Source organism: Montipora foliosa, chromosome 6 (genome assembly GCF_036669935.1).
Source record: "Montipora foliosa isolate CH-2021 chromosome 6, ASM3666993v2, whole genome shotgun sequence".
Lineage (NCBI taxonomy): Eukaryota > Metazoa > Cnidaria > Anthozoa > Scleractinia > Acroporidae > Montipora > Montipora foliosa.
This window is the reverse complement of record NC_090874.1, coordinates 1,855,317-1,865,316: the sequence shown is the minus strand read 5'-3', so window position 1 is coordinate 1,865,316 and position 10,000 is coordinate 1,855,317. Positions and strand designations below refer to the sequence as shown.

Sequence of the window (10,000 nt, the reverse complement as noted above, 5' to 3'; positions counted from 1 at the left end):
GACCTGTAACATTACGTGATCTTCAGGGATTCTTGGGTCTCTCTGGCTATTATAGAAGATTCCTAAAGGGATATGCAGAGGTTGCTGCCCCTCTACAGCATCTTCTCCAAGGACAGGAGGGCAGAAGAAAGGGGAAGAAAGTTAGTAAGGGAACACATTACAAAGGTGATGGAAGCATCAGAGAAAAGTGGAACTCCTCGTGCGAAACTGCATTCGCCAAGCTGAAGCAGATGCTGACCGAAGCACCAGTTTTGGGGTTTCCAGACTTTTCCTGTGGTTTTATTTTGGAGACTGATGCAAGCTTTAATGGCCTTGGTGCAGTTCTGTCTCAGAAACAGGAGAACGTATTGGTTGTACTGGGGTATGCCAGCAGCGCCCTAAAGCCTTGCGAACGTAATATGCAAAACTATTCTAGCATGAAGCTGGAACTGCTCGCCTTGTATTGGGCCGTGACGCAGAAGTATCGTGATTTGCTGTTGGGAACTGAGTTCATTGTTTTCACTGACAACAACCCCCTGAGTTATTTTCAAACCACAGCAAAATTGGGTGCGACTGAGACACGCTGGGCTGCAGAGCTCGCTCAGTTTACATTCACAATCAAGTACCGCTCAGGAAGAAGCAACAAGAACGCAGATGTGCTTAGTAGGAAGGTGCACCAGTGACTCATTCTCTTTACAAGGGAGGGGGCGAGGCACCCTTGTACCCGAGTGTGTCAGAGTGTGTGCTCAAGACACAATAGCGAGTGCCCTCCTTCAAGAATCCCGTATCAGGTCAGCGGTTGTGGCACCCCAGGCTGTGTCTACATTCCCGTCCATTTCTCACGAGGATATGGCTGTCATGCAGAAAGGTGATGAGGCAACTGATCGACTGTGGTATCACTGGCAACAGAGGCATCCGCCTACCCTCCGTCAGCTGATGAAAGAACCCAAACCTGCACGTAAACTGCTGAGGGAGTGGAAGCGCATAAGGGAAGAGCATGGCGTCCTGTACCGTGTTGTTCAGATAAACGGTCAAGGTGCACAGCAGCTGATACTCCCTGGTTCCTTAAAGAGCAACATGCTGAAATCCATCCACAACGATCTAGGTCATCAGGCAGTAGAGAAAACAACGGCGCTTGCAAGGAGCAGATTCTATTGGCCTGGGATGATGGCTGATGTTGCTGACTACTGTCGGACATGTGGACGTTGTACTCTGGCCAAAGCAGGGAAGAAGCTTCATCTTACCATGAGTTCCCTGACAGCCACCAGGCCATTGGAGATTTTGGCAGTTGATTTCACTCTCCCAGAGAGAAGTACAGGAGGAATAGAGAACGTGCTTGTCCTTACCGATGTTTTCACGAAATATACGCTAGCTATTCCCACAAAGGATCAGAAGGCGACCACAGTAGCTCGAGTCCTAGTGAAAGAGTGGATTGTAAGGTTTGGGGTACCTAAAAGGATTCACCGCGACCAAGGGCGCAATTTCGAGAGCAAGGTGATTCAGGAACTTTATAAGATCTATGGCATCTCTAAGAGTCACACATCCCCATACCATCCAGAGGGTAACGGTCAATGTGAACGCTTCAATAGAACCATGCATGACCGTCTGCGTACTTTGCCTTCAGAGAAGAAACGTAAGTGGCCAGAATTTCTTCCAGAACTTGTGTTTGCATACAACTGTACCCCACACTCAACTACTGGCTACTCGCCCCACTGCTTGTTCTTCGGCAGGGAGCCAACACTTCCAGTGGATCATCTAATTGGGTCAGCAAGCCATACTGAAGAGTGTAAAGAATGGATCACTGAACACCAGGAGCCTTTAGAGCAGGCTTTCAGACTAGCCTCAGCGGGAACAGAGAGGTAGGCACTGCGACACCAAACCAGGAACATTCTTAAAGCCACCGATACCAGCATTCCTGTAGGGTCCAGGGTGTTCCTTAAGAATCGTGTCCAGGGTCGCAGTAAGATTCAGGATGTGTGGGATGCAACTCCCTACAAGGTTGTAAAGCGACTTGATACTGGGAACACGTATGTTGTGGTACCATTTAGTAGCAACAACGGCAGAGGAGGAATTCAAAAAAACTGTCCACAGGAATGACATTCTCCATGCAAAACAACTAGTGAGAGACATTGCCTTTGATGATGACAACATAGATTCCGGCAGCATGAATACCAGTGAAAATGCAGTTGGTAATGGTGTACCGTTAGATACCAAAGCAAGCAGCAGTGATGAGGACGACGTTGTTGAAGCCGTCATACCATCCAGGCAGAGCAGTGGCCCTGTTGCTGTACCACACGAGAGTCCGTCTGAAGTTGATGTACAAGTGACACACGGTGATGGTAACCACAAACAGAATCAAGTGGAAGTTCTTGAGGAGGCTGCCCCTGATTGGGACCATGGTGATGAACCACTAGTTGGTGATTATGCTGTTAATGAAGGTGGTGCCCCCACAGTTCAAGCCGATCCTGAGCTTTCCACCGATGGCGTCGATCCTGACTTTTCTACTGATGGTGTAGATCCTGAGCTCTCTCCTGGCACCGCAGACCCTGAAATTTCTACTGACGGGGTGGACCATGAACTTTCTACTGTCGCTGTAAATCCAGAGAAGGCTGAGGCCCTACAGGCCAGTACCGGTGGAGGTGCAGCAGCGGAGGTAACCTGCAATCAGGCTCTATTTTAGTTTCGCGTGGTATGTATTGTAGAGTTGGAGAAATGAAAAATAGAGCCTGACCAAATTCCTCTTCGAAATTCCTTCCGCCCACTTTTTTTTTTTTGATTGATTGACATGTCCTTCATCGGCCAATCAAATTTACTTCCATTACACAATACACGCGTGGACGGCAGATTCACGCTATTTTGTTTTGACCAGAGTTAATTACCGTGGGAGGAATATTATAAACGAATTTGAAAGTTACCGTTGGCTTTTATAACTTGAGAAAAACACATTTAAAGCATAACGAATGTTGTCGACGACTATATTGCGGCAAAGGCCAGTGTAATTCTTCCTCCGAACTTCACTGAATATGCAATCTTTTAAGCTTGACATCTTAATTTGTAATTGAGATAACCTAGCATTTTGTCGTTGGACGGTTTGGCAATAGATTTTTAAAGAAACAAACATTCCTTTAACGTGTTTGCCCATGAAGGTTTCTTTGGTGATTTTTTCGCGTAATATCTTCAGTTGCAGTCAAATCATGATAAGTTTGGCTGTTAATTTTTTGATGGAGTACGAACAGTAAGATGGACTCAATTGGTCTCTCTGGAAACATGCCATTTTAGTTTCTGGAGTGCGAGTTTTAAGTTAAATCAACTGGAAATATTATGAAGCAATCTTGACTCCAAATTGTGCAAACAAACCGTGTCATGTACAGTAAGTAAATAAAGCCGTTTGACATACACAGATATTCAAAACATGCATTCATGTAACTTGCAATTTTATCAGCATCTCCTCGTTTTGATATATATGTCCTTTGTCTCATCCAGGAAACCAATATGCATCGGCTTTCATTGCCATTTGAAAGAACCAGCTATTTAGCTTTCAAAACATCAGGCAAGTTTGTGCCAAAGTACTTTCAACCACATGGCCACAGAGCTCGACAACGGAATCGCTAATTTCACTCTTACCAGAGATTCAAACCCGATTCTTCAAGTTATGAGATGTTCCAGATGGCTCTCCATTTATACAAATAAAATCAAGTTGCACCGTCCACGTCATTGTAAGAACAAAAGGCAGCAAATTTTTTCATACACTTATGGCGCATTAGTCTCGAGGACTTCGCGAGAGCTCCGCGCAATCATGATGGCATTTTCACTTCCGGCGTTTCAACAGCCAATCAGATCACCAAAATTTGGCCGACCGTCTGGAATTCTTGAGAGACTTTTGGTCAGGCCCAATTTTAGCGAGTGATGACATAAGAGAACATATGGGCAAAGCTAAAAATGGGCCTGATCGCAGGTTACAGCGGAGGTGACAGCAGCTACTGATACCAACAACCACCCTCCGGTCAGACGTTTTACCCAGATGGGAGCTGGACAACACTCCAATCCTCACCACTTGCCGAGACCTGCGATGAGGGAAAGCGTGGAAGCGGCAGTGATAGACCCGCAAATACTGAACTGTGTAGCACAATCCAACCTGCTTTTAATGCAATTGTTAGCTAAGAATACTCAGAAATAGGAGCTTAATGTCCTTGTTGTTCATACGTGATCGAGTGAATCTAGACTTTGGTTGAGTTATTAGGTTGTCGAGGACTCCAACCTCAGCAGGGCAGCATGTGAGAGTGCATATTTCATGCGCTCACATGGGCCCTGGGGCCGATAAGGCCACACATGTGCACACATGACATAGTGTATGGCGTGTTTATTCTGTTTTGAGTTTTGTTCGCTGTTTTGGTTTCTTTGTACTTTTATATCGTGTCCTTAAGATGTTCAGCTGCCAGGGTCTTACTGCGTAATTAAGTGGTAATTTAGAGCAAAAGAAACCCATGTCACAAACAAAAACGGGTAGTGTACGTTTTTGTGTGAGAGGTCACATGTGTATGAACACATCTCCCAGTGTACTTGAAAGGCTGAGATTCTTAAGGATATATGTTTTTTTTCCAACCAAATAGCTTTGTATCATGGTGTCACACAATGTGACAAATCGGAAAATCAAAATGCTTTATTTTCGAATTGAAAGACGTCATGGAACTGGAAAAATATTAAATTTTATTTCTAAGTCATTATCAACCTCCTTTAGATAAAATTTCAGAAAACCTTGTGATCTTGATTTTTGAATTTGATGACATCACTGTGAAAACCATCTACTGTTTTCTTTCTTCTCTCGAGTGGGTTCCACAAAGGAGGTCCAATGGTGGTCCACATTTTGCATCACAATATTGCACCTTCCTGATGCATGAACTGTCATTAAATAATTGCAAGAGCAATTGAACATCTCCCTTCCTCTCAGCAGCATTTCTACCATTTTAGGTAAACTAGTAGACAATAAGTTACCCCAACCATATTTACAAAAAGTGTTTTTTTGGGCCACTTGAATTCAATGCAGCAGAGTTGAGGTTCTTGATGATTGGTGTTGTTTTGGTTGGCTAATTTAAATTAACCAAATAAAAACAGGGAAATAATTTAAATTCATTACTTAATTTTTAATAATTAGACTAATAATATACATGAAAAAATTACTCAATTCTGATTGGCTGAGAGCAGTACAGTTGAGTGTAACACTCTCAGAGATGTATCCAGAGTGCGTCATTGCATCCTGGGATGCACTCGTTTTCCTTTTGGACGCATAGATTACGGAACAAAGGGTCCAATTGGACGCAGAAAAAAAATCGAATGTTTATGCAAATTACGAACACCAGGAAAAACATGGGAACGGCGTATTTCACAAGGAAATTGAACATTCCCATTTCTCACAACGGAAAAATGACTGAGTTCCTTAAATTTCAAGATAAGCTGTTATTTTCGGATTTTTGTAGTCGAATAATTTCGTTTTTTCAACCATTGTGTCCAGCTTCAGGAGTTCAGTTTTGAATTCGCACGTGTTGCGTGACATGATCTGAGCTGTTTGTTAGGCGAGACAATAGGCGACACTTTCGATCTTCCGCCAGTGATAATAAAACATTTCAGTTTGTTGCATGCTTTCCAAGTGAATTTCAAGCATTTGCATCCAACTGCAAAGTATGTTAAATTTTTGTTTCGTGCAACCCTGTTGATATTAATTCCGGGCACGCACGTGTCATCGTCTCGGTTCATGTCTTGCACGCAACTTGTCTGTTTTGCAAATTATGCAACTTTTCTTCGGAGTTAGTGTTAAAATTAACGTTTTGAACTTGAAACTTGAATGTATTCAATCGCTTGATTATTAACATTGGCCGTGGCGAAGTCACAGCCGCACGGGCCGATGATGAACTGTGTATTGATCGCTTACATTTGTTTACTCTTTTGCTCCTAAATTACACCTCAAATGTTGTTAAAATAAATGATGCTCTTTTAGGGAAAATTGAGATTCACTTCTTTTTTTTTTTCGCTGTGGAGATCTAGATAATTTATCAACTGGAGCCAACAGTTCCTAGAGCATACGGATTCCTCGAGACGTTTTCAGATGTGATCGATGGAGCTTTAACAGCCCATACATTTTGATTGATGAATCAACAGTTTCAAAGAAATTGATCATTTTAAGTACATATTTTTGGGAAGGGATAAGGCTTTATATTTGTCCAGTTAGAAATCTGAAAGGGTACTGCACCAGCAATTAAGAGGCAATAGATCGCATATTAATTCTTGAATATTAATCAGCTGTTCTCCCAAAATTTTGCAATGGACCCCCAAATTTTTCAAAAAGGGGTCCAGAGGACCCCCAAATTTGAAAACCTGGATACATCTCTGCACTCTGCAAAAAGCGTAATACCAGTGCAAATTATGTACACATTGAAATTCTGGATTACATGTATGATTGTCTACTAGTTTACCTTTTGTTTTCAAATCAAGCGCATGCCCTGTATGGCGCAATTTTTTTCTGATTGTGTGATACACATGCGTTTGTTCTGCTTAACTATCTCAAATTTTTTCATGTATATTATTAATGAGTAATCAAATGATTTTTCTCATGCAATTATTTGGAATAAATAAGCACTTGCAATATTTTTCAAAGACCGCAAATTGCACTCGCCCTATATGCTCGTGTAATTTTGTTCGTGTTTGAAAAAAATTACTCGTGTTTATTTCTCCCAAATTGCACTCGAAGTCACGTGGTTACCTGTACTAATATTACTAAATTTAAGATGGAATTAATGAGAAATGAGCCATAATGCTTGTCTTAAGACTGAAGAATTTGAGGGAAGGTCTCTAGAAACACCGTACCTGTATTTTAAAATGTTCTTGTTATTGTGTACATGATAATAAGCTAACGTTAGCTGTAGGCTTTATATCGCAGAATGATGTACGAATTTCATAAATTGTATTGGTCTCTTACCTTCATGGTGGAGTATTCCAGCGCCTTTATATCGTCCATAGTTTGAAACAACGACAACAAAATGCATTAACTCAGCATACACTGAGCACCAGTTTAAGCTCGCGCAGATGCTCTCACCAGTCCTCCTCTGCTTACTTTTGATCTGCAACCTTTCCTGTACCCAACAAAACAGGTTTATGGTACGTTAGTATTTAGTATATCAAGCAATTAATTAGTTTTAGTATATATATACAAATTCATTTATTGTACTTTATGTAACTTTATTTGTTACATTCCTGATGATTTTTTTACCGTATGTAAATAAAGAACATTGAAGAGATTGAATTAAAGAAAGACATGACAAGGAACTCGATAATCCATTATCCTCTCCGTGTTTTCCCTGGGATTTGACTCTTTGTCTGTCTGGAAGACTAAAAGGGAAGGGTGGTTGATTTGGAATTTTGAACATAGTTTCAAATAAAATGCCGTGAAGTGCTGGGCCATGGACCGATCTGACCGATGACTCTCTTCCTTCTGGAAAGTTTGATAGCGCAGTGCCTGAGAGCACTCGCCTCCCACCAATGTGGCCCAGGTTCGATTCCTCGACTCGGCGTCATATGTGGGTTGAGTTTGTTGGTTCTCTACTCTGCACCGAGAGGTTTTCTCCTGCTACTCCGGTTTCCCCTCTCCTCAAAAACCAACATTTGACTTGTTGTGTTAATTGTTAATTTCACTTTACAGTGTCCCCAATTAGTGCTCCAGCGCTAAATCTACTAGACACTTAAATAAAGTTCCTTTTCTTTCCTCTTCCTTTCCTTTTCTGATAGGTAAATGTATTTTGCAAAGCGTCAGTTTTTCGGAGGCTAAGTCGAGAGCCCTTTTTTTCTCCACCGGATGCACGAAGGATGAGTTAGAACAAATACGACATTCTAGAGACAGTCACGAATTATTATTGTTTGGTATCTAATTTCATTTTGAGCGACAATCGTAGAAAGAGAGAGTGATCTCGAACTGCTTTACCATGGCGGACACACCAATGTCACCAATTGAAATGCATCCTCTGTGGAACCAAAAGCCGAGGGGTGACGATTCAAACGAGACGAAATTCTACATGCAGGATTTACCAAGCCGGCTCGCAAGACACTCCTCGACAACGATCATTAGACATCAAGCTACACTCAATCGTAAATGCCGTGGAATTTCAAGGAAACGTTCGGGCTCATTCACCATGCGAATTAATCAGGGCTGTGTATCGCATATGCAGGGGAACAATGATTGTGTCGAACCTGTTAAAGCAATCTCGGCTTCTGAAGATGTACCGTCATCGGTGGATTTCAAGGCTGTTCCACTCCCATTGTCAGTCAGGCGCCATTTCAAACGATCCCTTAAAGCAAGAGCACTACAAGGGATTAATTCACGATGGGAATCTTGCAGACTGAAGGTAGCAATGGGATGGACTCGTTTTCGCACCGGTCTAAAAGAATGCCTCTATTCCCTCGAATTGTGGCGAGGACACCTCAAAGATATAGAGGGGAAATTCGGAAGCGGTGTGGTGTCTTATTTCATTTTTCTTCGGTGGCTGATGTTCCTTAATTTGTTTGTTTTTCTGCTAGAATTCGGTTTTGTTTCTCTGCCAACCTTGATAATCTGCGGGAGAACGCGTAAGTACAACACGCCAGTTAACGCAACCAACATAACTAGTTGTAAATACGAATTTGTTTACAACACTGGGAACGATGCAAATCGCAGCCTTCCTAACATGGTTTTAGACTTCTTAACAGGACAGGGATGGATAAGTAACACGATCATGTTCTATAGCAGTTATCCTTCGGACGCTATCGTATCTCAAGAGGGAATTAAGTATCATCTCCCACTCGCGTATCTGTTGACTGGTGGGGCCTATTTTATCTTTTGCCTTGTGGTAATGGTTCGAAATGCATCCAGTGGGTTCAGAGAGGGCTACGTTGAAAGTGAAGGTGTATTCAACTCTTTCTGCAACCGACTGTTTTCTGCCTGGGATTATTGCATCAGCGAGAAGAGCGCTGCTTTACAGAGGAGCCAGATCATATCACACGACATACGCTTTGAGTTAGAGGAGGAGGTACGATTACGGAGAGCGCGAAGCAGGACAAAAAAACAGAAAACTCTGCTGTATGGGGCGAGAATTCTCATAAACGTGTTCATAGTTCCGTCGCTTTGGTATGTGTCTTTTGTGGTCATCTTTAATGTTATAATCAACAAGGAATTGACAGAGTATGGACGGAATCAGTTTGAGCAGATGCTTATCAGGTAATAGTAAGAGCGGATGGTTCTAGTTATCATTGCACGACATTGAATCAATGCATCAGTCAATGTAAGCCCCCGTCCCCCCAACCCCGGGGATTAGGCGTTTGCCGTTTCTAATGGGAGCTAATGCCTCGCCATGCGGTGAAATTTTAGGGTTTCTAAGGGACGGACCATTAGAAAAGTGATGGGTGGGTGGGGAAAAAACCAAAAAAAAATTCATGCAAGGGAAAATGCCAAGAAAAAAAATTCGCGCAAAGAAGAAGGTAAAGAAAAAAAAATTCATGCAGAAGGAAGGTCCAATACTTGGATTTTACATGACGTCACGGCCGCCATGTTGGTGTCCCCAAACAATGAAATGGCGGTCATGTTGGTGTCCCGATCCAATCCTCCGGGAATTGAAAGCTATTATTATGCTAACGTCTTCTTTTGTTTTCGTTGAGAAACATGGCTGTTGATCACGTGAGTGAAACCCAAGAATTGTGACTTTTATTTAATCATTATATAATATTTGCCAGTGTCTGCTAAAAATAATTCTTATTCAAAATATTCTTGGGGCCTTACCCCAAGCCCTGCTATATTATTATTAATAAATAAAGACATCTACTGTACTGAGGTGTTTTCCTCACACTGAATGAAATGACAAATTAAAGGTGACATAAATTAATTCACACTACAATAGCATGTTAAAATGGGGTTGACAGACCTGCACGACTAAAGCTGTGTGCCCATTGTGTTGATAAAAGCCTTTATAGTTTTGCTTAAAACAAGCATGTCTTTAAGCGATTT

The 10,000-nt window shown here is 42.1% G+C and overlaps 2 protein-coding genes across 4 annotated transcripts in view; one reads left to right on the top strand and one right to left on the bottom strand.

Annotated features, from left to right (window-relative positions):
• The window catches only part of LOC138006235 (E3 ubiquitin-protein transferase MAEA-like), a 28,562-nt gene extending 21,459 nt beyond the window's left edge, over positions 1–7,103 (bottom strand). The window contains exons 1-2 of one of the 3 annotated variants that reach the window (XM_068852435.1): positions 6,950–7,031; positions 4,735–4,878 (exon numbers count right to left, since the gene is read on the bottom strand). In XM_068852435.1, coding sequence (XP_068708536.1) covers positions 4,735–4,842 — 108 coding nt within the window. In that variant the 5' untranslated portion in view covers positions 4,843–4,878; positions 6,950–7,031. Of the gene's footprint in view, positions 1–4,734; positions 4,879–6,949 lie in introns of all 3 variants that reach the window. The other 2 variants (XM_068852436.1, XM_068852437.1) reach the window with 2 other exon arrangements.
• A 794-nt stretch (positions 7,104–7,897) lies between these two features.
• LOC138006234 (transmembrane channel-like protein 7) overlaps positions 7,898–10,000 on the top strand; it is a 6,323-nt gene continuing 4,220 nt past the window's right edge. Inside the window, exon 1 of the mRNA XM_068852434.1 lies at positions 7,898–9,217. Within this exon, the coding sequence (XP_068708535.1) occupies positions 7,950–9,217 (1,268 nt within the window). The 5' untranslated portion in view covers positions 7,898–7,949. The remainder of the gene's footprint in view (positions 9,218–10,000) is intronic.